The 26,895-nt window shown below is 48.0% G+C and overlaps 1 protein-coding gene across 1 annotated transcript in view; it reads left to right on the forward strand.

Annotated features, from left to right (window-relative positions):
- ST3GAL3 (ST3 beta-galactoside alpha-2,3-sialyltransferase 3) overlaps positions 1-26,895 on the forward strand; it is a 173,827-nt gene that overhangs the window by 140,006 nt on the left and 6,926 nt on the right. Inside the window, exons 6-9 of the mRNA XM_033113627.1 lie at positions 7,502-7,596; positions 10,748-10,811; positions 11,675-11,770; positions 12,068-12,254. Of these exons, the coding sequence (XP_032969518.1) occupies positions 7,502-7,596; positions 10,748-10,811; positions 11,675-11,770; positions 12,068-12,254 (442 nt within the window). The remainder of the gene's footprint in view (positions 1-7,501; positions 7,597-10,747; positions 10,812-11,674; positions 11,771-12,067; positions 12,255-26,895) is intronic.

Here is a 26,895-nt window from a genome sequence, read left to right on the forward strand (position 1 = left end):
CATTTATGGTGGGGCTGCCACAGCAAGATCCCAAACGAGACCAGGTAGATTCTAGAAATCTGTGTCCCTCTGCTTTCTCCACCCCACCCCTTCCCAGAGCAGGTTCTAGGAAGGTGGATCTGTGGGGTTGGCTTTCTCCCCACTGGATGACAGTCTCACTTTTGAGGGGGCCAAGACCAGTGGCTGAATATAACAGGCTGATGTGCTGTAATCCCTGGTGTCAGGACCCACTACTGGGTTCTGCCTTCCCTTTGTCTCCTGGGCTGCTCGGGCTGCTCACACTTATTGGGAAAAGTGGCTAGAGGGCTGGCCCCCCAACCAAACAGGCACAGATGGAGAGCTGAAGCTGTGTGTTGCACTAATTCAGCAACCCCACATCTGGAGGTGCCTTTTTCAGTTGGGTTGCTGAGAACTAGGATGAAGGCCTTACTCTGGGTCAGCTGGTACCCACATACAACTACTCCTCAGCCTCTAAAAAGACGCAGTCAGCTTTCCTGGTCTCTGGGCATGGGCTGATGTCCTGGGCCTTAGGAGAGGTTTAGGTCGGTGAGCCAGAGTTGAACGATCACCTTCTACACCACACCTCAGCTACACCACTGGGCATTAAATGAGCTAGATGACCCTTCAGAGGGTCCCAGTTTGCCCTTCTTGGCCGGTCAGAGTCTATAGGTCTGTGGGCAGGTCAGACTCTTGGGTCCTGAGGTCCCAGCCTTGCTGTGGGAGACACAGGGATCAGACCCACCTTCAGCATGTGCCCTCCTAGAGCCTCAGATCCCCAAACTACTACGTTCCTGGATCTAAGGGGAAAAGAAGGGCAGGTCCTAGTACATCTTGGTCCCCTCCTTCCTCTGTTCCTTCTCACGCACTCACACACACCCTACTGAAACCTGATCCTCAGACTGCCTGGCGTGCTGGGGCCCTTGGCAGGGCTGGCGGGCTGGGGCCTGTCTGCTGGAGCCTGCCCCACCCTGCCCCGTTACCCCCAGGCCAGGGCAAGCAGGTCAGCTGTCCCAAACCCCCGCTAGTCTGACCAGGCATTCTGTACTTCAGGGGCCACCTCTGCCCTGTCCAGGCCCCCAAACTGGCACCCTAGTCTCTGGACAGAAGCCTTTGGATTCTGTTCCAGGTGTAGCATGAGTCTCTGCCCAGGCCGCCTGCAGAATTAACACACACACACACACACACACACACACACACACCATCTACCAACACCCACCCTATTTCCTGTTGTTTATGGTCCCTGGCTCAGCTTCCAAGACTCTGCAGGCACTAAGCCACAAAGTGTAGTGGAAACACTGGAGGAAGAGTTCTAGTCTACCTGGGACAGTGGGGCAAGGCTGTCCAGAGGAAGTAGCATTTGAACTTAAAGAATAAAAAGGATTTTCCAGGCCAACAGAGAGGGAAGGGGGTTGGGGAATAGAGGGGGCAGGGTACACTTCAGGCCGAGAGACTGCATGTGTAAATAAATGCACTAAGACCGGCATGTTCAGGAGCTATAAATGTGCACAACTGGTGGAACGTAGCAGGAGGCTCCGAGGAGCAGCTCTAGATTGCATTAGACTGAGGTGTGAATAGTAGATGAGGAAGTTGAGACAGAATAAATATCCATTGCTCTTTCTAGAAGTTTTCCCATTCATGAAGGGATAGAGAGAGAGACTGGTAACTAAAGGAGGTACATGGTCGGGAAAGTTTGTTTGTTTGTTTGTTTGTTTGTTTGTTTGTTTGTTTTCAAATCGGAGAGACCTGAGCTTCATTAGGCTTAAGGGGAAATAAACAGAAATAGGATCCATAGCATGATGGAGAGATCAGCTTTGGTGGGCGTAGGGATAGGGTAAGGAGGCAAGAAGCTGAAGACATTCCTGACTGATGATCTCGGTTTGTCTGTGAAACTAGAAAAGAGACATCTGCCTAGAGAAAGTTGGAAAGGATAGAGAGTTTATATGGAGAGTGGAGAAGGTTTGGAATAGCTACTGAGCAAAATTGAGGGTCCAACTAACATTCAAGTCCATGAATTTGTGGTGGCATCAGTCCATGTGAGTGCATGGGTGTTTGTGTATGTGTGTGTGTCTGTGTGTGTGTGTGTGTGTGTGTGTGTGTGTGTGTGTGCGTGCGCTAGCAGCACTTCAAATATAAAAAGTACAAGAGTATAGACTTAGATTAGTCTCTGATTGGGTTTTGTCTAATAGCTGGGACAAAAAGACAATGGAACAAGGGGGTACAGCGTCCTGGCAAGAGAGAGATTGAAGAGGTAGGTGGGATTCTAGCCAGAAAAGAGCTAGACCCTGGGAATGAAGAAAATTTTTCTATGTAAGACTCAAAATCCAGAAACAATAAGGGAAAAGATTGATAAATTTGACTATACTTTTAAAAATCTATTGCAAAAAAGGGGGGTAAAGGAAGAAAGCAAGAAAACATCATAAGCCAAGTAAATACACAAACAAAGAAACTGGGAGAAATATTTATAATTGTATCTCAAAGGGTTTACATATTTAATATGTAAAGAGCTTCAAAAGAGATGATTATTAGCTAAAACTCTGGTGGTAATCATGTTGCAGTACAGAAGTGCATCAAATCACACATTGTTCATCTTCACCTCACACTAAAAATAAAGTTAGGGGGACGAAAAGAAGAAAAAGACCAATAAACTGTAGGAAACTAGGAAACTGGGCAAGAGATGAACCAAGTTCACAGAAAAAGAACTGCGAATGGTCCTTCCATATGTAAAACAATACCCACCAGCAACAATTTTAAAAAATGTAAATTAAAACAATGCTGAGACACTATTTTTAAAAATGCAAATTAAAACAATGCTGAGACACTATTTTTCTCCTAACAGACTGACAAAATTGAGATGTTCAGCAATGTACTCTGTGAGGCCGGGAGTGAAATGGCACTTTTATATGTTGCTGGTGGGTATTGTAAAATGGCACAGTCCCTGTGGAGGGGAATTGGACAGAATGGAACATGACATATATGCATTTTCCCTTTGACCCAACAAACCCACTTCTAGGAATCTATTCCAAAGATACACTGGCAACTAGAAAAGACATATACATGAAGTTATTCATTGTAACCACTTCTGATGGAACCTACTTTACAAAAGACTGGGAACAACCTAGGGGACTGATTAAATAATATATAGTGCATAACTTCACGGAGTATTATCAGGTATATAACTTTATACTACTATGGAATGGTCACCACGGTATATTGTAGAGTGAAAAAAATCAATAGGTAAAACAGTGTATATGGCATGTTACCTTTTTATTGAATAAAGAAGGGAAATGGGGATACCTGTATTACGTATTTGCTTACATCAAAAACAACAACACGGGAAGGATACAATAGAAGCTATTAAAATTGAATCCTATATGGAACAGAAGTAACAGAAGTCACACACAGAGGTGAAGGTTAGACTCCTCTGAATATATCTTGTTTTGTGAATTTATTTTTGGAACTACGTAAAGTTTTATATCATCATAAAACAAAATTAAGTTTAAATGAGGGATAAGCAATCCCTAAAAAGCAAAATTAAACAAACGAACCTATGTATTGTTAATGAATTAAACTCAGCCGGATTATTTCAAGTGGCAAAAGCAAAGTTATTTGTACTTCTCTAGGGGGGTATACCCTAAGGCAAAAAGAACTGCAGAGAAACTAAATCGGTCTTAGTGATGATAGTAAAGTTATTTCAAAATTATATACATATTTTCTATATATATGTATATGTATGTATAAGGATAAAGCAAATAAGTAATTGTGTTACTATCACTATAAACAAAGATGTCAGCTTAAGAGATAAGAGATACAAATATAAAATCAAAGACGGTGAGGAAATTTCTTTTATGGTATGTGAATTATATCTCAATAAAGCTATTAAAAAGGAAAAAGAAGATAAGTACAAATCTTGTAATCCTGAATTGGAGTTGGAAATACCAGTATACATGCATGATGTATTTTCTTTTCAAAAAATTATTTCCTGGCCTTGTCCCCGTGAAAAGTCCTGGAAACAATGTCTAACCCATAGTAATGTGAGTATCCCTAGCCATCCAGATGGTGGTCTCGAAATACCATTTCCAATTAAAAGGAACCAGGGCTCCTTGGGAAAATGACTGATTCCAGGTGGAGGCAAGCAAGGTACGAGATGAGCCTGGAATATCTTTACATACTAGAAAGCAAGGACATTATCTAAAATTACTGGGGTGTGTCAAAAGGATTCAGGAGCCAAGATGAAAAAGCCAAAGCGGGGGAAAGAGAGAGGAGGAAACCTATGGACGTGAAAGTGACATAGGTAGAGATCAGTCAACTTCAATGTGTAGGCCATGCTTTCATTTTGATCTATAAAAACTGACTATTAAATCATAATACAAATATTAATGAGACAGTAGGAAAGATCAGAAAACTGACTGGATACTTATCGCTATGAAGAAATTGGAGTTAGATTTTTAGGTGTAATCATGGTTTGAAAAGGAGTTGTTTAGGTGTTGTTATGTTTTTTAAAGTATCCTTATCTTTTAGAAATTAATGCTGAACTATTTTATGGGTGAGAGGGCATGATTTTCTGGGATTTTCCAAAACCATACAGAAAGAAAGTAGATAGGGTATAAAAGGAACAAAATTGACCATAGTTGCTAATTGCTGGATCTGGGTAATGGGTCTGCGGGGGTTCACTGTACTGTTTTGTTTGTTTGTTTGTTTGTTTGTTTGTTTGATGATTTTTACTTTTGTACACATTTGAAATTTTCCATAAGAAAAGATTTTTAAAATATGTCCACAGGAGGAGAAAAGAATAGCCTTTGCACAAAGGTGCACCCAACTAGCAGAAAGAAATGTTAGAGCAGGGCTGGCTCAAACTTACACGGAATATAAAGAGGGTCTACAAATTAAGCATCTAAAATATGAGAGCCCTATAAAAGAATGAGGTGAAATGAAAAATGTTTGAAGAGAGGTAAGAACAAACAGTAAATAAGTTATACACTAGAGGCAAAAATTTTTAAGAAACCCTCCTCAGGCCTATTTAATGCTTTCTGCCTCGATCTCTCCCATGAATTTTTTCCCCCATTACGTACTTATTGCCTTAGCTCTAGCTACTGAAACAAAATACTATAAATTGGGTGGCTTATCAACAACAGCAATTTATTTCTCACTGTTCTGGGGCCTGAAAGTCTGAGATCATGGTGGCAGCGTGGTCGGGTGCTGGTGAGAACCCTCTTCTGGGATGTAGATGGTGGCTTCTTGGAGCCCCATGTGGCAGATAGAGCTCGTTAGCTCTCTGGCCTCTCCTACAAGGGCTCAGTCCCCTTCATGCAGGCTCCAACCTCATGACCCAGTTACCTCCCAGAGGCTCCCATCCCCAAATCCCTTCGCATCGGGGATTAAATGTCTACAGATGGATTTTGCTGGGACACAAACGTCCCGACTGTAACACTACTACTGCAACGCCTACTTTTTTGGTCATATTTTCACTTGTGTATCCTTGTATATTTGATTTTGGGGAATTGATTTGTGTTCAGGGTAGCAGCAGATTATGGTTTTAGTTAGTGACCCGCTCTCTGTTGTGTCCATTTGCATAGCAATGCTTTCATGATTTTATAAAGTGGGAAAAATTGTCTACAGAGCAGTCTAAAAAAGAGTATGGGAAAAGGAAAATCAGTACAGACATATACCAAAAGGTTAATAGTCTCTGTGTTGTAGGATTATGGGTGTTTCTTATGGATTGTGTGTGTACCTGCCTATCTGTATTTTCCCCAAAAATTAACATATTACAAGTGACACCAAAAATAAGAGGTTTTTTTTTCAAAGTCAAAATTAACATAATGAACTATCTAATCAGCTGAAAAAAGGGGGAAGGGAGAGGAAAAGGAAAAAATGTTGAAACTGTTTGGCTAGACCTTAGGATATTTTATTAGCAGATGACATCCAGTACATCCTGGGAAGCAGATAAAATCATGTCTGAGCCTGACTGAGAAATTTTGTAAAACTTCTATAAGCTCAGTCCTGACACAGAAGGAGACGTTCTTGCTGCAGGTTTTCCTAGGGACCTTGTTTCCTGTGCTGTTACGTGTGGACTGCGGCCAGCATGCTCAGTGCCTCTGCTCTATCGGCACATGTACTCATTCACTTGTGTTGTACATACCAGGTATGAGAAACCTGCATGACCCTTATACTCAGCAGGGAAGTGGGCTGACTCAGAAGTCCAGAGGAAAGCTGCCCTGTGGGCATGGCCTTCCCCTGCTAGCAAGTGTTGGCAACTTCTTCCTAGCTTGAGTAATGGGGAGGGAGCAGGATGGAAAGATTTCTGTCTTTTCGAGTTCCCCTCAAAATCTCTAATAATGGTAGACCTCCACGTGATTATTGACGGAATCCCTCCTGAGCAGAGTGATTATAACGGTGTCAATGATGGTGGCAATGAGAAATGTATGTTTGAGTTAGAGTATGTTGGCGGGGGTGAGTTCTAGCTCCTGGGCCCTAAGCAGGCCCACAGCAAGACTCAGCATGCAGTGGACGACCAGGTACCAGCTACCTTCTAGGCTGCCAGGTGCCCTCGAAAGGTCTCAGAACCAGGGTGCCGGGTTCCATGTGAAGTCGTGCTGTCCAAGCATCTCTGAAGAGCTTGGTTCCTCCTGTACTTTTCACTCTGGCCTCACTTCCTTCTGCATCCCATGACTTTGTCCTGTCCTCCCCGGCCCTGCCCACTCCTCCTCGGCTTTCCCAAGGAAAATGAAGCTTGCCTTTTCCCTTCTCCTCAATGCAGCATCACTTCACCCTTCCTTATCTCCCCTTTTCCCTCCCATCTTTCCTCCAGGCCAAAATCACCCCCTCTCCTTGAGCCCCGTATGCTTCTCCCCTTCTAAGGAGCTTCGCGTTCCCCCTGTCCTCCTCTCTGCCAGCAAATGCACTCAGGCTGCCGCCTGTCTGCGCCTCCCCGCAGCCCTGCCTCCCAGCCACTGGATACTGCAGTTTTACTCTTCTCTTCCAGACATCTGTCTCCTAGGGCTGTTCACCTGCTTTGCCCTCTCCTCATGAATTCTCCTTCCTCATCCTGGGTGGTCCACTTCCCAGGACTCTCTCCAAAATTATCTCCCTGCACTGGCTGTATTTTGGGTTATTTTTCTGTTCCACTGGACAGTATCTCATCTCTGTTCCCAGATTACAAGAACAGTGTGGTCAGCAGTGACTGTTTGATGGGTGCTGCCTGGATAACTGGCCCGAGAGCTTCCAGCTGAGAAATATTGATCTCTGTTGAGCAGGTCTTTCTCTGCACTCCTGCAGCTGGCCGTAGAAGGACTGGCCAGGCCTGCTCCTTTAAACCCAGGCTCCACTGGATGAGATCTGTCCCACCCTGCATAGCACCCAGTGAACAGGCTGGGGTAGGAAGGGTGTGCTGGCATGTGGAAGGTGGCTTCCAGCAGAGCCATAGTCGCGACAGATGTCCAGAAGTGCCAGCCACTACTCTAGCCTATTGCATTTGGGGATCCTCAACAGCCCTGTTGTATTCCAGGTTCTCCAAGCCAGCACCCATGTTCCTGGATGACTCCTTCCGCAAGTGGGCTAGGATCCGGGAATTTGTGCCGCCTTTCGGGATCAAAGGTCAAGGTATGTTGGAAACCCTGACCCGTTCTACGTTAACATCTCATCTCCCAGAGCATCTCCCTACACTCAGGACAGGGCTGCACCCTCAGGAGTCCCCATGCTGGGGATCTGCCCCTCTTCCCCACTCTCAACAATGCCTCACTTTGTCTCCCTCTTTCCCTTTCTGTCTTTTGTCTTCTTTATTCACTCAGAGCCCACCACTTTGTCGGGGCTAGGTGTACAGCCGTGGAGTAGACAGACATGGCCCCTCTCCTCAGAAAGCTCCAGTCTCCTGGAGATACAGATATTTAGGGTACAGGACAGCAAGGGCTCTGGTGGGGGAAGAACACGGTGCTGTGAGATCATAGAAAACGAGTGCCAGAGACATGAGCACTAGATGACTGGGTACGAGGAGGGAAATCCCAGGGGAAGTAGAGCCTGTCCTCAATGAATGACTAGTTATGAGGAGGGAAATCCCGGGGAAAGTAGAGCCCGTCCCCGATGAATGACCGCAGGCTCCTCCATCATCCCCTCCTTATGTTTTTCACCTTAACCTAGTTCCTCCCCCATCCCCAGTCCTTTCCTATCCTGTCCAAGGCTAACCTTTGCCCTCTATGGTCTCAGAACTATCCTCTTCCATTGCCTTCGGGACCTCACCCATGCAGTTACATCCTAATTTAAGAGTGTCCCATCCCTGATAGTTGAACAGTTCTGTTTCCTTGTCAAGTTCCTGTACTATTTCATGGCATGGTAGAGTTTGGGCTTTAGGATCAGACCCCAGTACTGCCTCTTTCCTAGCCGTGACCTTGGACAAGTCACTTAACCTGTCTGTGCTTTAGTTTCTTCATGGGTTAAATGGAGAGAATAATGCCATTGTAATAGGTTGTGGTCAGAATTAAATAAGATAGCTGTTGGCCAGGGGATCCAAGAACCCTCTACGCGGTCAGCCCAGCTCTCCCTGAAAAGAAGACAGTGGCTGGCAAAAGGATGCTCTGTAAATGGACCTTTGACCTCAAGCCTTCAAGGACAGACCTCACGGGCTGGATTGAACCATATAAAGAACTCCTTTTTCCTGGGTACAGGTCGCCAGACAGCCTGCTTTTTTCTCTGAATCCTCACTCGACACTCTGACTGTTAAGCTGCCCATAGGCCAGCAAGAGAGCATCTGCAAGTCTATGCCCTGTCTGCCAAGGTTCCCCTTCTAGAAAACAAAAGCCCAGTTGGCCAATTAGTGGCAACATGCTCTTCCTCAGAAGTGAAATTGGAGGTGGGAAAAAGGAGGGGGTCTGTGGCCTTCCCTGCGGCCCACCATAAAGTATATCTGAAGGCACTTGGTATAAAACATTCCTTAAAGGTTGTGTCCTTATCCTGCTCGCATTCAAGTTCTGGAAAGATTCGCTGTGTCTACTGTCTCCTCTTTCTCACCATTTACGTCTGAAGAACATCTTCTCCTCCCCCCACCCCTTACAGTAAAACCGCTCGGTGCCCCCGTGAGATCCAAAGGACACTTTTCAGTCCTTAACTTGACCTCTCAGCTGCATCTGACAGTGTTGTCCATCCCGTCTTTTAAAAAATTATGAGGCTGTTATTTTTCATTTTGGAAGCATCCTTTCTTTACATGAAATATTTCAGGCATATAAAAAAGCATAAAGACTAATATTATGAGCACCCGTGTACTACCCAGCTTAAGAAATACAGCATGAGATACAATTCAAGATCTGCGTGGCCCTTCCCACTCTATGCCCTTCTTTCCCCAGGAGTCCATTATCCTGGTTTTGATGTTATTCCAATGTCTGTTTATATATTTCTATGATATATGTATATATCCATTAAATAAATGGCATTGCTTTTGCATGTTTTTAAACTTTACAAATGGTATTGTGTGAAGGTGTGTGTGTCCGTGTATATAGTTGTGTAGCTTTCAAATTGATTTTTTTTGTTTATGTTCTTCAGATTTTTCTGTGTTGGTACATATAGCTCTAGGTCACTGGGTTTTGTTTTGTTTTGTTTTGTTTTGTTTTGTTTTGTTTTGTTTTTGACAGCTGTTTAGTATTCTATGTACCACATTTAATCTATTTTCCTTTGGTGTGCATTTCTATTGCCTCCAACATTTTGCTATTATAAACAGTTCTGCGATGAACATTCTTGTACAAATCTCCTTAAACAAATGTCTGAATGTTTTAATGCTATCCACCTAAGAGTAGAGTTGCAAGATCTCAATCTATGCACACCTACATCTTTACTTGGTATTATTAAGATGCTCTCCACTGTGGTTGTACCAATTTACTTACTTTATCTTTAGATCTTTATGTATCTTTTTTATATTTCTAACAATTCTGCAGCATAGGAATTACCATCTTCATTTGAAAGATGAGGAAACTGAAATGCAAAGAAAGTGATTTATCTAAGGTCGTAAGTCGCAGAGCCAGATTTAACTCCGAAGCCAGTATCATTACACAGTATATTATAATGCTCTCATTATACCAGAGTTTGAAAAGAGCCCAATCATCATTGCAGAATCCAGAGAGAGACCAAGAGGAATGAGGTCTGACTAGTGGGCACAGGATCTGAGAGCACAGAGGTCCTGGGGCCCTTGCTGAGGGCAGCCTGAGTGGGGTGCAGGTGGGCAGATGCCAGGCCGCAGGTCTGGAAGAAGTAAGGTGGTAAGGAGGTAGACATAGCCTGGCAAGAAAAGGATGAGATGTCGGCAGTGTTCGAGGGGGAAGTATGGGGAAGAAATGAGGCTGAATGGTCGGGCTGGGGTAGCTGGCTGGGACCAGTCTATTCTTCATCATTGGTTGTCTCCTCCTTGGCTCTCTCGTGTCTGCTCAGTGGGGGCACAGAGATGAGCACAACGTGGTCTCTGTCTCTGAGCAGGTCCTCCCATCCTGGGCAAGTCCTGGGGCCTGACCGCAGAGCCTCCCAAAGCCAGATACACTGCCATGGAAGGGCTGGGAAAGAAGCTGCATGCCAGAGCTGAGTCTCCTGCCCCCATGTGCTTTCTCAGGGAGAAAGTTCAGCCAGTGGCCCAACCAACCTGTGCCCAGAGCTCCCTCTCCCACTTCCACCTCTACCCTAGCCCCAGGAGCGTGTGCCTTCAAATCGGTTCATTGGCAAAACATTTCATGAGAACTTAAGTGATCCTCTAACCGTAACCTCCCTCCTCTATCTACAGACAATTTGATCAAAGCCATCTTGTCAGTCACCAAAGAGTACCGCCTGACCCCTGCCTTGGACAGGTGAGCCACTTGCTGCCCAGCCTCCCGCCCCTCAGCTGCCAGCTGGCCTTTCTTGGACAGGAGCAGATTTAGCGTATCCACGCGTGCACACACAGTACACACGCTGGGGTGGGTGAGCAGAAAAGTGGGGCCACCCCGCTGGGCTTGCACCCTGTGCGCTATAAGCACTTGGCAAGACATCTCAGTCCTCAGACAGCAGAATCTGAGGGTAAGAACTAAAGACACTGAGCCGGGATATGCCGAGCATTGGAACTGAGGAGCTCGGTGGTAGGGGCAGCCGAAGGGGGCATGGCTTATATCTAGGACGCAGTGGCAGCTCTGAAGCCAACAGAGCCTAGATGGGGGAAGTCCTATAGGCAGGGACAGGAGAGCAAAATGAGTCGGGATCCCTGGTGGCTATTGGGAACATAGAGGCTTCTGAGTCAAATATAAGCCCAGCCCTGAGTCCTAGAGCCTCCAGTCCCATTCCTCTGTTCTTGCTTTTCTGGCATAGCCCTCAAGCTCAGCCCACTTTTTCCTCTCCTAAAAGCTGTCTAAACCCCACTAACTCTTGGGGAATCTTTAACCCAGAAAACCATCTAACCAGAGCCTCTTCTAACCTCCCCAGAGCTAGTGCCCGAGCCCTTTCCACACCCACATTTACCTGGAGCAGTGTCAGGGACGAGGGACGTCTGAGAGTTCCAAGTGGCCCCGCTACCCACAGTATGGTTCTGGCCTCCTCTCAGATGGGCTGCCGGAAGCCCATTGGTCTTCTTCCTCTATCCCAGCCTGCACTTGGCCGAGGGCATGGGGTCAGAAGCCAAAGGGGTCGGGGAGAAGACGTGGTGGACAGCACTCAGAGGTCTCTACCTCTCTCCCCTCAGCCTCAGCTGCCGCCGCTGCATCATCGTGGGCAATGGAGGTGTCCTTGCCAACAAGTCCCTGGGGTCACGAATTGATGACTATGACATTGTGGTCAGGTGAGTTCCCCAAAGCAGTGCCTGGGGCCTCTGCATGTCCCAGTCCAAACCTGGTCTCTGAGCCCATTGAGAACTGTCTGTCCATTTGGCCAGTGGGGTAGGAGGTGAGCAGAAGCTTCAAGAACCCTGGGTTGGAGGGTTTGGGAACGGAAAGCTAGATGGTGACCAGGTGACCTGAGCTTTCATTCTCCGCACCTGGGGTGTTCTGGGGTCAACTGGAGTGCTTCCCCAAACACAGAGCCCCAGAACATAGGCAGGGAGCCCCAGGCAGGCTCTGACGGGGCCCACCCTCTGTAGACTGAACTCGGCGCCGGTGAAAGGCTTTGAGAAGGACGTGGGAAGCAAGACCACACTGCGTATCACCTACCCCGAGGGCGCCATGCAGCGGCCCGAGCAATACGAGCGCGATTCCCTCTTTGTCCTCGCTGGCTTCAAGTGGCAGGACTTCAAGTGGCTGAAGTACATCGTCCACAAGGAGAGAGTGGTGAGCCCCCTGTGCACCAGCTCCTTCCCCTCCTGCCCTCGCCTTGCCCAGCCTCCAGGTCAGCCCCTTCCTCTGAACCCAGCAAAGAACAAGGAGGAAATTTTCAAAAGAAGCATGAATGACCCAAAGCTGAAAGACCTAATGCAACCGAGGGACATAGAGGCCTATAGATGCCAAGGGTAACTGGCCCAGACTCCTGGAGCTGATATGCCTGATGTCTGCTATCTGCCTCCAGATAGCCAGGCCACAGGGCCTTTCTCAGTCTTCTCTAGCCACGCCCCAACCCAGACCCCAAGTCCCTCCCCAACAGCCCCTGCAGGCCCTTCCCTGGCCTTAGATCCCCTGGTAAGGAAAGCTCTGATGTGGCTAGCCCTGGCGTCACTGCTCATCTTCCTCCTTCCCTGCCCTGACCTTGTAGTTGCCTCCTCAAACCCCTCTTACCCGCTGTGAAGTCTCTCTGACTCTGATCCTGTGGGTCCACCCTCATTTCCAGCCAAGGAAGGAAGGTCTTTTTGGACCCTGGGACCATCCTGCGGGGACCACAGACCCCTCAACTTGAGGGTACCAGTTCCCAAACTCAGACATAAGTCCCAGCCTTTCTCTACTGTGTACTTTTACCACTGACCTGCGTTTGGGCTCCCAACCTGCCGTTGGTCTGGTTCCACTCTGCAAATGATCAGATGTTCTAGGCAGACAAGAGTCAGGGCCCATTTCTTTAGGGGGTTCATGTGACCGAGTAGGGTCAGACTGTTCCTTAGTGGACCACCCACTGAGTCCCCTCCTGAGTCCTCTGTTTCTCAGCTCTGGGCCTACAGGGACACCTGCCAACTTGTCCAGGCCCACTCCCCCTCTCCCCTCAACCAGCTGTCACCGGCCACCCCCGGAGAGGGGCACTGCAGAGTTCAGGCCATTCATCTTCCAATACGCAAGCCTCCTGCCAGAGGAGAATGGTGACAGACAACTCTCTGCCTACAGGAAGAAGCTACTTGTTCTTTTCTGGAGGTTTAGAGGCGCGTTGGGGGGCAAAGGGCGGGGCGGGAATAGCTGAACCTGCCTATGGAGATCTCAGTGCAATTTGGTTTAACTCCACAGCCCTTTCCCAAGCAAGGCCAAGTGCAGGCAGTGTCAAGTAGGTAGCAAGCGAGAGAGAAGACAGAAGTCAGGTCCAGAAATTCAGGTAGGTGGGACAGTGGGGAAGGGGACCCCACTTCAGAGCCAGGCTGAATGAGGCAGCCAGGCTCCCCAAAGGGAAGGAAGGGGTTTGGCTTCAGCCAGCCCCAGCTACAGGCGGGCCCACTAACACGCAAACCAGACAGAGAATAGAGAGCTGAGGGAGCCCTTCTCTTTGCCTTGAAGGCAGTGGAATAAGGATCACAGGTCGGCACTGTTAAGCGAGAAATGGGAGGAAATTGGGTCTGCCTTGATGAACCCCAGGTAGCCTTGGGGTTGCTTTCTCACCCTGGCCTTCTGGCCTTCTGACCTGGCCCACCCCCTCCTTTCCTCTGCCCGTGGACACCTGTCAAAGGAGCTCCTGGACAGCAGGACCCTGGTCCCATTTTTTTTAACCCCTCAGTGCCCAGCCACCATAAAGGATCTGGAATTGGCTCAAACACCAGGTCCTGCATCCTGCTGGGCAGACTGGGATAGGACAGGCAGCCCAAATCAGGAGGCTAAGGGGTGGGTCAGGGCCAGCCAGCTGGGGGTTATCACATATGCCTTCCGAGAACACCAAGGTCAGTTAATTCAAGGCTCTTACAATTCATCCAAGGGAGTAAGGAAAGAAAGAAGAAAAGGAAGGAAGCTAACTAGAGATGGAAGATTCACTGTACTCTGGCCACTCAGGGAGCAGACAGTAGGGCCTCACTTTTCCTAGGAAGACTCTGAGGAGCTCGCCGCCTAGCCTGGCCTTGGTGACAGGCTGGATCGAAGGTACTAGAGCAGTTGGGATGAGGAAGTGTGGGCTGTGCTCAGGCACACACTCACCTGTACTGATGTCTATTCCTGTCTTGTCCAGGCCATGCCCAGGGATCTAGGACCAGCCTTGTGTTGGTGAGAACTCCTTCGCAGGGTTGGTGGGGTGAGTGGGAAGGAGAGAGAGGAGACGGGGAGGAGTCCTCTGAAGTTCCGTGAGCCTCCCCTGGCTCCAACATCAAAGATAATTTGGGGCTTCAGAATGAGCTGCCAGAGGAAAGCCAGTGATGCCCATGTCTTCACCAATCCCAGCACTGAGAGAAGGCCTGCCTATCTCCTAGCGCTCAGAGCAGGCCTGCCCAGGCCTTCCTGGCTAGCCAGGAAGCCTCTTCTTAGTACGCTTCTCCACCCCAAGCCTAGGCTAATGCCTTCACAGGACCTCTCCATGCTCTACTGCACTTCTCTGGTCTCTAAGACCCAGGTACATGTGAGAGAAGCTGCTTCTCTAGGCCTCTCTCCCTCCTGTCTGGTGCCCAGCCATAGGCTTGTCCTGCTCCTGCAGTGACATTTCTAACCGTGAAGCCTCTGGGACACTGGATAGCTCTGTGCACCTGTCTGGAGCCTCACCTGCAGAATTCTGGCAGGAGGCAGCTCTATGTTCAGGTGCCAAGGCCTGGCTGGGCAGGGCTGGAACAGGTATTAGACCTCAGTCGTGGCTGCTGCCTGCTGATCGCTATGTGAGCAGTTGTTCACAGTGGGTAACTTTCTGGTACCAGGAGTCCTCATGGGATATGGAAAGGTACGGGAAAGGAAGACTGCTAGGGCTGGCTGTATTTCATGCACACGGGACCTCGCATCACCATTTGTGGCTCCCTCATTCACTGGACAGTAGCACAGACAACTCCAAATAAGTTACCAAAAGGCCTTATATGTCCCAGATCCCAGGAGCCCTGACCAAGCCAGCAAGTCGGTGGAAGGATTCTCTGCAAGCCATGTGTGCTCGGGGCAGCTGTTCAGTAGGGAAGCTGAGGTTGGGAGGGAGGGTGGAAAGGTGGAACCTGAGACGTGGGGGGGAAGGTTTTTGGGGCAGGGGACGGTGTATGAAGTCCTGGGGGAGGGGGACTGGGGCGGCAGCCTCCAGCTCTTGGGAAACTCTTCTCAGAGGCACCCTGGGCTCCATCCTTCCATGTACTCACTCGTTGGCCAGGCATCATTGTGGTGTTCTCTGTGCTGGCACCGGGCTGCTCCCTGGGAGTACAAAGATGAGTTCAGTGCACCTCTGACCCAAAGTCTCTCCCAGTCTGGAGAGACAGTCGTGAAACTAGAGTTGTAATCCAGGTGGGAGGTGCTGTGGCCTGAGCATCCTCCTCCAGCCTTTGATGAAGGCTGGAGACTCCCCATCCATGGTCCTGAGGAAGGAGCCCTGGGGCCTGGAGAGGACAGGACGTGTGAGAGGCACAGCTTCCCATTCCTCTGCCAGCCTGTCCACCTCCTTCCCTAAGATGCCTAACCCAGGGCTTCAGAGGCCCGGGGGAGTTGCCTTCCCAATCCCCTGGGCTGCCTCCCCTCCTCCTCCAAACTGCCATCCTCACTCCAGACACTGGAAGGCTGGCCTCACTGCAGAGAGACCTCTGACTGGTGGTCAGTTCAGTGAGCAGGCCCAGAGGCCTGGTTCCAGCCCAGCGGGGGGAGGGGAGAGGACAAGTTCTGGGAGGTGGCTCCCGGACGGCCTTGACACGGGCCTGACCTTCCAGCTGTAGTTCAGTCCTTGGGGAAGGAGGGAGGGCTCTAAGAAGCCCACCAGGCTCCCACATTCATGCACAAGAGGACTGGGCCCCTGAGTTTGGAAAAGACAACATGGTTTAAGAGGGGAAGGCAGCTTAGGCCTTGGAGTTATGTCGACTTAGGTTTAAATTTAGGTGCTGTCACTTATTAGCTGGGTTACCTTAGGCTAGTTACCTAGGCCCCTTAGATTTAGTCTCTTCTATGAAATCGAAGTGGTACGACTCATCTTTCTGGATTGTTTTAAAAATTAAACCAGAAGAAATACAGAAGCACCTCGCATAGTGCTTGACAGTAAGTGCTGTTGATGGCAACTATTAATGCTATTTATTGTTTTATTGTCATTGGTGGTGGTGCCGTTAGAAAAGCCCAGTTGCACTAGGGAGTGAAGCATTTGTCTGTCTAGGCCATAGAGCCTGACCTAGGAGGTGACCAAGGTCAGAGGCCAAGACTAGAGGAGGGAGAGACTCAGAGCTCCTGGGAAAGGCAGCAGGGGTGGGCTCACAGTCTGGGAAATCTGCGGTCACCAGGTCCCTGTGTAGGAGGTCTCACTGGACCAAGCCCAACAATGTCCATCTGCACCTAAATGTATATTCTGTTCCAGGCCTGAGAGGGATGCAGAGCCTTGGGACAGGCTCTGTCCAGAAGGAGCTCAGTATGGACACCCCCTCACCTCAGGGGGAACTCAGTGCAGGGCATCCAAATGGAGTTACGTGGGGACACACCATGGTGAGGTTTCTGCTGAGCCAGCATCCATGGTCCCCACTCCTCCGTCTCCTTTCCAACCCTGAGACAAGCTCTCCTGGGATGCCATTTCCTTTGCAGCCGTCTCCAGTGGACACCACCCTTTCACACGCACCTCATATCCCTGTGAGGGCCAGGAAGACTCCGTGCTCATTCCCTATTACCACCCCCATCTGCTGCTCCTCCCGCCTCAGGTAGAACGTGCTCAGGAGCTGGGGCTCAGGACACCACCACCCTCTGCTCCTCTTCACGCATTGTGTGACCTCTTAGTTACGAGTCTCGTAGTCATTACCATGTCATCTCCTGGCTTCCCTCCTGCTGCTCCTCTTCCTGCCTCTGTCCTTCCTCCTCTTCTTCCTCCTCCTCCTGCCATCATCCTCATCACAGCTGTCATTTATTAAGCTCTTCAGTTTTCTAGCCTTCTCTGTATTCCTTCATTCAGTTCTCATAATGATCCTGTCAGATGGGAACTTTTAACCCCATTTGTGGGATTAGGACACAGGCACAGAGAGGAAGAGTTACTTGCTCAAGATCACACAACTAGTTAGGTGGGAGAGCTGAATTCAACCCAGCTCTGACCGCCCCAGGGTTCTTCCTAAGAAATAAATCTGACCACATCACCCTCCTGCTTGGAAGCCTCCATTGATTGGCTCCTACCTGCCATGGCCTGTGAGAATGAGAAGAACCACCATTTACTGAGCTCTTCACATGCCGGGCCCAGGGCTACCTGGCTCATACACAGTCATATCTCAGCCAGTTATTTCAACAACCCTGAGGCTGATCTTCTGAGTGAATGGTAGAGCAGCGTTTTGGACCAAACTCATCTCATTGCACTATCACACCTCTCATTTATTCACTGATTCAGTCATTCAGCAAATCCAAGTCAATCACCGAAACGACGTGGAGCCCATGCTTCAAATACTGTCTTTCTCACTTGACAACTCCCTCTCCCCATGACTCCCCTGTCCAGCCAGTCCAGTACCCGGGAGTCATCTGTTGAGAGAGAGAACTACAACGGAGATGGCAACACTTGGTGGTGGTAGCTTCTAGCATCTTGCTGCTACTTGCCACTCCTGTGTCTTGTCCCCGGTCATTGTTCTTCTCAGAACCTACCATCACCATCTTCTTTAATTCTGCTATACCTCCATCCCTATTCTAAGCAGGCATCTCATATCCAGCTCTGCAGAGAAAATCAAGGTCATCACCAGTCAAGAAGTCTCAACTTCCCAGCCTCCAGTCTAGAAAAATTACCTGCATCCCTCTCCACCCCTACGTCCCTCTCCACCATCCTTTCTGTGCCTCTCCCGTTCAAGGTCATTTGTCTCCTATGCTCTGAATGCCATCTCCTCCAACCTTCTCAGGAACTGTCTACTTTTGTTTATCTCTTTTGTCACCTCTTTACTGGATCCTCCTCTCACATCTGTAAATTTGTTCAGGCCTCTCTCACCTTAAAAATAAAAGCCCTCTCCTTAATTTGTGTTCGCTTTCCTTCTCTTTCAAGTTTTTGGAGAGAGTCATCACCTGTCCATCATGTATCTCTGTGTTTTCTCCTTCTATTTCTCAACCCTCTCCAGCCTAGCTTTCAAACCTCTCTCTACTGGTAGTGATCTTCTGATTCTAAACCCAGTGGATTCTAAACCCAGTGGACCCAAGTGGATTGTTCCTCCATTTAAAGGAACAACTTGTCAGCAAGTATTCAGTGAACATTTACTGTGTACCCCATACAGTGCTAAGGTCTACGGATAGTCCCTGATTCTTACAAGCTCATGGCCAGAATCCTGGGAAGCATGCTTAATGCCTCCATAATACTCATCACTCTATTATAGCTGAGAATTGACTTATCTGTCATCTTTTATAAGCCCCTAGAGGGCAGAAACTGTCCTGTTTATCTCTGTAAGTCCATCACCTCTAGCAGTGTTTAAAACATAGCTGGTATACATCAATAAATAAATGTGGAAAATGAGGCCCAGAGTCAGGCAGTAACTTCCGGCAAAGTCAGTATTCCAACCCAAATCTGCCTCTCAGTCAGGGCTCTTTCTCTCTCGTTGCCCTGGGAGAGCATTATTTTAGATTCAGACCCTTGCGTCCTTTTGCTCTCCGCTTGCCTCTTTTGGGCACCTCTTTCCTCTTAGCCATGTTTGATCTTCTTTCTGCAGTTCCAAGATCATTCTTCTTGATAAAGAAATGAAAACCAAACAGTCTCTGGCGCTCTGCCTCACTCACTTGTCTGTCAGCATCACAAAGTCGGCCCCAAGCCGACTTTTCTTTTTGTTCATTGCGGTTTCCAAATATAGCTTTCAAAAAGGTTTTTGACCCACTCCTCATAGCGTACATCAAAAGAAATTCCAAATGGACTAAAAAGTAAAACATAAAAATACAACCAAAGGAAATTTTGAAGAAAGTAGAATAGAAATCAAATCCCTGGAGGCAAAAGAACTTTTAAAGGACAGAAGTGCTAAGAGAAATCAGATGTGATAATACATGAAAATTTAAACTAAATTAACAAAAACAAAAGACTGAATGCACCAAACTCGGAAAAGTATATTCAGGAGATATGACAGATAGATAGTTATTATCAGGAAAGTTGTCAAGAAAACCATCAGGACCCCAGCAGATAACAGGCAGGAGACTGAACATATGACACAGAAAGAAATTTAACTGGTAAACAACAAAAATATGTTTAACTTTCCTAGTAGCCAGAGACATCCATGTGAAGGCAACAGGATGCCATTTATCACCTACCACACCTTTAAAGTATGTGTTTAAATTGTAATACATGATTTTGGCAAGAGTGCAGTGACAGGTGCTCTCAAAGGCTACTACTGGTCAGTGGGGACAAGCTTTTTGGAAAGGAGATGACACTTGGCACCAGTAGCCATCCCCCACAGGAAGGAAAAAACTGTACACAAAGATTTTTATTATAATGTTAAACTTAAAATGGCCCAACCCATACATAACCTAAAGGGTTTATTATGCAAATTATGGTTCAACTACTTGACAGACCATAAAGCAGCAAGTCCAGCAACCCTGCAGAGGGTCCGGGCACTTGGACCAGCTATCACAGCCACTCTCACCCTTGCTCCTTCAGTGCCGGTAAGGGCAGTGAAACCTTACTGGACTTCGTATTGGCCACGGAAACCAGTCTCTTCCTCTGCCTCAGCCCACATCTTGGAGTTTCACGTTCTCCTTCTATACGGTGGTGCGGAGAGTAAAAGCTTCCCCGAGTGGCTCCCCATTATGCCTCTAAGGAGTGAGTGAGGCAGGGCATGTGAGGTGCCCCTCCATGAGTGGTGATCACCTGCTGAGGTGAGATTCAGAGAGGTGAGCACTGCCTGCCGGCAGGGCAGGATGCCCAGCCACAGGGCCCAGGTATGAGCGTCAGAGCGACGGCCTGGGCACAGGGCAACACCCCCCGGCCAAGATGGTCTGCACCCCACTTCTTGGCCTCCAGGACACTTACGTAAGCCCTGGACCCTGACTGAGCTGCTTGCCCCGACCTCTTGTAGATGTTGGCCAGATGATGATGAAGTTTCAGGCACAGAGAACAGCACTGGCAACAAGTGTGGTATATTTAGTGAAGTAAAAATAATTGAATATAACTGGTGTGTGGCATGGGTGCAGCACTGCACTTAGACCTGGGAAAGGGGTGCCTGGCTCTCCTCCAGCCACATTCTTTGCCATGGAGTGAAAAGGAATATGTAGGGTCGAGAGAGAAATGCCCACCCCAGGCCCATCCTCCCTTGCTAGGCCATTGCCGGCTACTGGAGACCTCGGAATGTCTTGCCCCAGCAGTCAGTGCCAAGTCCACTTCCATCCCCCTGAAGGCAGAACACACCTCGCTGTGCATTCCCCTAAGCCCAGGGAGGGAGATTTGCAGAGGCTGGGAGCAGAACTTGGATGTGTCGGCTGGGGGATCCACACATGCGCCCCAGTAGTGCTCGTGGTGTGGGATGGGACCAGGAGTGGGAAGAGAAGCAGGCAGGCTGGCCAGTCTCCCTGTACCACCATGATTCAGCACAGGTCTCTTGGAGTCAGAATTCTAAATCCAAACCTGGCCTTCCGGATCACTTTTCAAGGGAGCACAGAATATGTTTTATTTAACAGTTTGATTTATAACTTTCAAATACGTAGAATCTAAAATTTAGACATATGGTACATGGACTTCCACTTGTAATTTTGTCCCCGGCCCCAGAAATGTTAGGGATGAGCCCACATGGATATGGGAGCAAGGGTTAGAGATGAGGCTGAGTAGGCGGGGGACAAATGGTGAAGGGTCTTATGAGCCAAAGTCATATCAAGGAGCTGGGACTTTGTCCTGAGGGTTAATAATAACAAGCTAAAGAACTAACTTTGTGTCTAATATATTATGTGCATGACTTTTAATTGTCATAGCACAAACACACTACCAAGTTCAAGCTAGTCTGATTTCCCTGATTTTATGGATGAAGATAATGAGACTTAGAAAGGGTAAAGACTTGCCTAGGGACGTGGAGTTAGTAGTTAGGGTGTCAGGGTTCAAAAACAGAGTGACTAGGCAGCCCAATCTGCAAACAGTGGGCTAGCAGAGAGCATGACAAGAAGAATACAGGTTGGGTCCTTGCTTGTTTCCTGGGGACGAGGGAGAGGGAAAAGGCAAGGGAGACAAGATTCCAGTCTGAGTTGTGAGGAAAGAATGGCGATGGCTAGATCCCTCAGGGGAAATAGAATAAGAAAAGAAACCTCTTGAGCCTTGGTTTCTTTAGGAGGAGACTGGACAAGATATTCTTAAAGGTCTTTTTGTATGATTGTATCCATGTTTTGAGGGTTGTTCATTGTCTGAAATATTATAGGATATATTTGTACAGAAAGTAAATGGCTTCTATGTAACAGGCACTCCTGTATCTGTTGTTTGGTTGCTCCAGGTTAATCCTTAGCTCTGAAATATTTGCATCTGTAGATACCTTCTTTCGAGCTCTCTTTTTGCTTGTAGTTCTCTTAGTATGTCACCTGGCTCTTCCTCCGTTTTGTGTACTGTGCATGTGAACATTCTTTGGATACGTCTTATATGTACATATTTTAGTAAATAAGTATAGCAGATATTAATATTTTAAACCTCTCTTAGTTTCTTTCCCACATCATAATAAGCATACCATGTGCTGAGACATTTGTGCACAACCCTGTCTTTTCCACTGTATTACAAACTCCTTTGGGGTAAGGAAAACAAAAACAAAAACCAGACCCACACTCTGAATTATCCAGACAAGCTGTCTCGGTGGGCAGTGGAAAGCCATGGAAGATTTTAGCCCTGAGAGTGTCCAGATCAGATCTGTGTCGGGAAGAGAAGGAACTGAAGGAAAGCAAATGGGGGCTGTTTGAGTGACCCCACGGAGAGCTGGTGATCTGTCCTCAGGCGGGAGCAGGAGTGAACACATCTGCCCTACTCCTGGCTGCAGAAAGCAAGGCCATGGTCAGTCTCTCTGCCCCCAGACCTCTCATCTTGGCACGTAGACTGCTTCTTTCCTAACAGGAAGGAAGAGGCTGCAGAAGAACCCTGCCAGGGCGCAGGCCACACTTCAGGGCCTGGCTGGGAAGGTACTTTCTCCCCAGATGTTTTCCCCCATTGCTCTTGGCTGTTCTGACACGAGCAGAACAAGTTGCATCAGCAGGAGACTGGCAGCTCCACACAGATGAGCTGGGTCTAGACTTGACTGAGGCAGGGACATTCCTGGAGGAGGAGGGATTCAACAAAGAATGCAGCCCTCAGCTGACCTTGAAGAGAGGTTTGACCATTCGGGGCCAGCGTCATTGGCTGGCTTTATAGGTCTCTGTGTTGTGTCCTCTGGCTCAGGAAAATGAGATGTGAGAGGCCTTGGGCCAAATTTGATTAGGCCTTCTGGGACAGGGCTGTGTTCTGGTGGCAGGCTTGGCAGTGTAACCGGGGAGCAGGAAGGCCTCCGGTGCTCACTGCCCTCCTGCAGGGAACCGGAGGGAAAATCTGGCGCCTCATTTGAATACATGTCTGTCTGTGTACTGGCCTCCCACTGCCATCTGGCATCACCGACCACACCCTCTGCTTCCCTCTCTTGGCTCCTGTGACACTCATAGTCACAACAGATAAGATTTATTGAGCTTTTGCTGTATGCCAAACACAGTATGTAATCCTCACAAATACCTGAGAAGTAGGTCTTGACATTCTGGTTATGCACGGAGGAACTTGAGGCTTAAAGAGATTAAGATTACAGGACATGCCCAGGTCACACAGATGTGGGATCCAGATGTGACCCAGGCTTTCCAGATTCCAGGGCCCGTGGTCTCCCACTGTACCACACTCTCCCTAGTGCCTCTGACCCCTCTTCCTGTTTGTTCTGTGTCCTCCTCAGGCCCCTCTGTTTCCACCTACCCCTTAAATATCGCTGTTTACAGGATTCTGTTCCAGGTTCCTATCTCTTCTCACCCTATGCCAGAGATTCCTAACCTGAGGTCAACAAATCCCCTTAACTTACGGGATTCTGTGACCTTCGGCAGTGGTGTGCAAATGTAATGTGTATGTGTCTGTGTACGTTTTTCTGAGGAGAAAAGCTATAGCTTTTATTTTAGGAAACAGGCTGTGGTTTTGTTGGTCCTTGATATTTTTATGGCTGGGGGAAGCACCGAAATGCCCAAATCATATCTTGGTCTTAATGTGCCTCCTTTCCCTGAACTTCTTGAAGGTGCTATGCCTCGAGACAATGACAATGGCGGGGGGAGGGATAAAATAGAAGCCCTGAGTTGTTCGCTGTGCCGGTTCTCAGTACTCAAACACAGGGCTCTCTGGGCCCTGAGACCCAAGCGCAGGCCTCCTTTCCCTCAAGTCCTCCCATTGCTCTGCGCTGCTGCTGGCATCGAGCCCTAAGGCAGCAAGAGCTGCAGGGCTCCCAGCACCCAGTAAGCTGAGACAGAGACTGGGAGGCTGCTGCAAGGAGCCACGTTCTGCCTGCACGTACCCGCTGCTGTGTAGGAGCAGGGAGCTGTGTGTGTGTGTGTGTGTGTGTGTGAGAGAGAGAGAGAGAGAGAGAGAGAGAGAGAGAGAGAGAGAGAGAGAGAGAATCCTCAAATCTAAGCAGTCAGATCAGTTGTATCCGTCGTTTCTCCTCCCAGGAAAGAGTAAAAGTGGAAAGAAAGGCAGAAGCTTTACCCTGCCCACTGAAGCTTTTGTCAGAGTCTCAAAGAGCAATTGACACAATAAGCTAACTTCCTACAGTTTCACGTAGTGGTTACATATGGGACTTTTAGCACATGGAAAAAGCTGAGAGACGTGTTTTCAGAGAGGGTATCTCGTGTCACAGAAATAACTAGGTTCTGAAGTTGGCTCCAGCTCAGATTCTCCCAGCTATGTGTACACCTTGGACAAGTCCCACCACCTCTCTGATCCTGTCTGTCTGTGAAATGGGATGTGGGACCCTAGCTTACCTTAGAGCTCCTGGAGGTCAGAAGGGAGCTCTCATCCTTGACCCCAGACATCCTGAGGTGGGAACAACAGTGATGATGATAAATGGTGAGGCAGAAAGAACACCCATCTTGGAGTTACAACACGTGGGTTTGAATCTTGGCACGGCTCCTTGCGTGACCTTGATCATGTTGCTTCATCTTGAGTCCATACCCGGGAAGTGGGTGAAAGTTGAAGAGATGTAAATAAAGTCAAGTCTATGAAAACTAGTCTGGAGCCTGGCACACCCCCCAAGCTGTGCCCATTCCTGGTTTTCCCTACCCCTCCCAAGCAGTCCCTGCACTTCCTCCCCATTAGGTATGTGTGGGGCAGGCATGGGCAGGAACCCCGGGTGGGGAGCTAATGGGGGACGGGCTGTGCCTCTCCTGGCACCTGCTGGCACTTGCCATTCCTTTCAGTCCACATCTAGCCCTCCCAGGAGGGGCTTCTCTTCAGTTCTGCATAAAATCTTGGCCATTTCTCCTCCCTTCCCTTTCCTACTGGGTCCTGTTATCCCTACCTTTACCTCCCTTGCACCTACTTTTCTCCTGGATGCAGAGAGGGAGACAACAGGAGAAAGACAGACTGGGTGTGCTCTCAGTCTCACTGGTACTGAGACACAGAGAAATTGGCCCCAAGGTCCTGTCCTTCTAGCTGACCCTTGCAGGACAGATAGAATTTGCCAGAGAAAGATGTTGCCACAGAGGTGGGGTGACGTGAGGAGGGCATGGCTGGAGCAGAAACGGTCCATTGAAGGCAGCAAGTGAGCCTGAGGAGGTACTGACCAGTGGGGAGCTCTTTGCTGCCGCTGAGGGCAGTGGGGGAGCCTTGGGTGGATTTCATGTCTCCTTTTACATGCTGCTTGCCAGGTGCTGTACTAGGCTACAGAAATGCCCTGCGGGGTGGAGGGTCACAACGCACCGCCAGTGATGACCAGGAAACCGTGAGCTGGCCACTCGGCCTGAATTATCTAATTCTCACAACAGCTCGTAAGATAAAAACTATTAGTATCCTGATTTCTCCATAAGGAAATGGTGAGTTCCTTGTCCAGGCTCTCCACACAGTAAGTGACCAGACTGAAGTTGAATCCAGTCCCTTCAGGTTGCTATCACAAAATAGCACAGATTGGATGGCTCGTAAACAACAGAACTTTATTTCTCACAGTTCTGGAGGCTGGGAGTCCAAGACCATGGCGCCAGCAGGCTGGTGTTTGGGGAGGGCTTCCTGGTTCACAGATGGCCTTCTTTTCGCTATGTCCTCACTTAGCAGAAGGGCAAGGGATCTCCCTGGGGCCTCTTTTCTAAGGGCATTAATTAATCCCACTCATGAGGGCTCCACCCTTATGAATTAATCAGTTCCCAAAGGCTCCACCTCCTAATAAATCACATTGGGCATTAGGTGTTCATATTGTCACCTCCCAAAGGTTAGAGGTCATTTCTGCCTTGGGAGGAAGAGGGTCAGGATAGAGGAAAAAGAAGAAGGATATGCTGAGTCTTAAAAAACGAGCAGGATGGATCAGGTGGAGAGACGTGGGAAGGCCGTTAGAGACATAAGGAGCAGCATCAGCGAAAGCCTGGAGGTATGAATTAGCAGGTGGGAACTTCACATGGCCTGAAATGGAAACGGTAGGGGCAGATCGGGCTGACTGGCTAAAAAAACTTGGATCTTCTCTGGGCAATGGTGATGTGATCTGCTTGTATATAGAAAGATCATTCTGGTAGAGAGTAGAAAGTGATTTGGAAGGCAGAGGCAGACCATTCTAAGCATTCATTACATGTTGAACAAATGGATGGAATTTAACGTTTATTGTTCCATTCACTCTACTGGGCTCTGGGCTCTGATCAGTCAACAAGACAGATGCTGTAAAGGGCCAGTCTCTAGGATACTCCAGTTGAAAGGTGATGAGACCTGGACTTCTGGTGGTAGCAGTGGGTGTGGGAAGAACGGTGGGTCTGTGGGGTTCTAAGAAGATAGATTCCAAAGAACTAGATGACCAGTCGGACAGGACAGGATGGGTTGTAAAGAAGAATCTAAAGTGGATTCCTACGTTTCTGGTACGTTTCTGGTTGTTTGGAGGACATGAGAGGATAGGGAATACAGGAGCAGGAGCAGATCTGCGGAAACTAGAAACAATTTAGATGTCCAACAACAGAGGACATCTGGTTAAATACGTTATGTACCTCCCTATGACAAAATTCATAGAAGACAATTTTGACTTCTGTAACATTCGGTTATAGAGGTGTATCATTTAACCAAACCTCTATTGTAAACTTGGATTTTTTTTTCTTCTGGTTTTTCACTGTTGTTATAAATAACATTGCAATAAGCAGCTTTTTACAAAGGTCTTCACCATTCTGATTACTTTTAGGAGAGAAATGTTATTGTCGTCAGGTATAAACAGCTTTGAGGCTTTTGATTCGTATTCAGACTGCTTCTTAGAAAGGCTACACCAAACTTTACTCCTAAAGTGTAGGGGAGTTTCACTTCAGCAGACCACCATAAGCAGTAAGATAAATACATAGATACACATAGACACATTTCAGAGGGTAAAAAATATTTTCTGGCTATTTTAATTTGCATTTTTTTGTCACTATCGAGTTGACTTTTTCATGCTTACTAACCTTGTTTTATATTCTTTTCCCATTTTTATGGAGTCTCGTTGATTTTTCAATGAATTTTTCAAATATGTAGTATTTATTTGTGACAAAATTTTTCCCACTTTTTTGTTTCCCTCTTAATTTTGCTTACATTTTGATGTAC

This window comes from Rhinolophus ferrumequinum, chromosome 9 (assembly GCF_004115265.2).
Source record: "Rhinolophus ferrumequinum isolate MPI-CBG mRhiFer1 chromosome 9, mRhiFer1_v1.p, whole genome shotgun sequence".
Lineage (NCBI taxonomy): Eukaryota > Metazoa > Chordata > Mammalia > Chiroptera > Rhinolophidae > Rhinolophus > Rhinolophus ferrumequinum.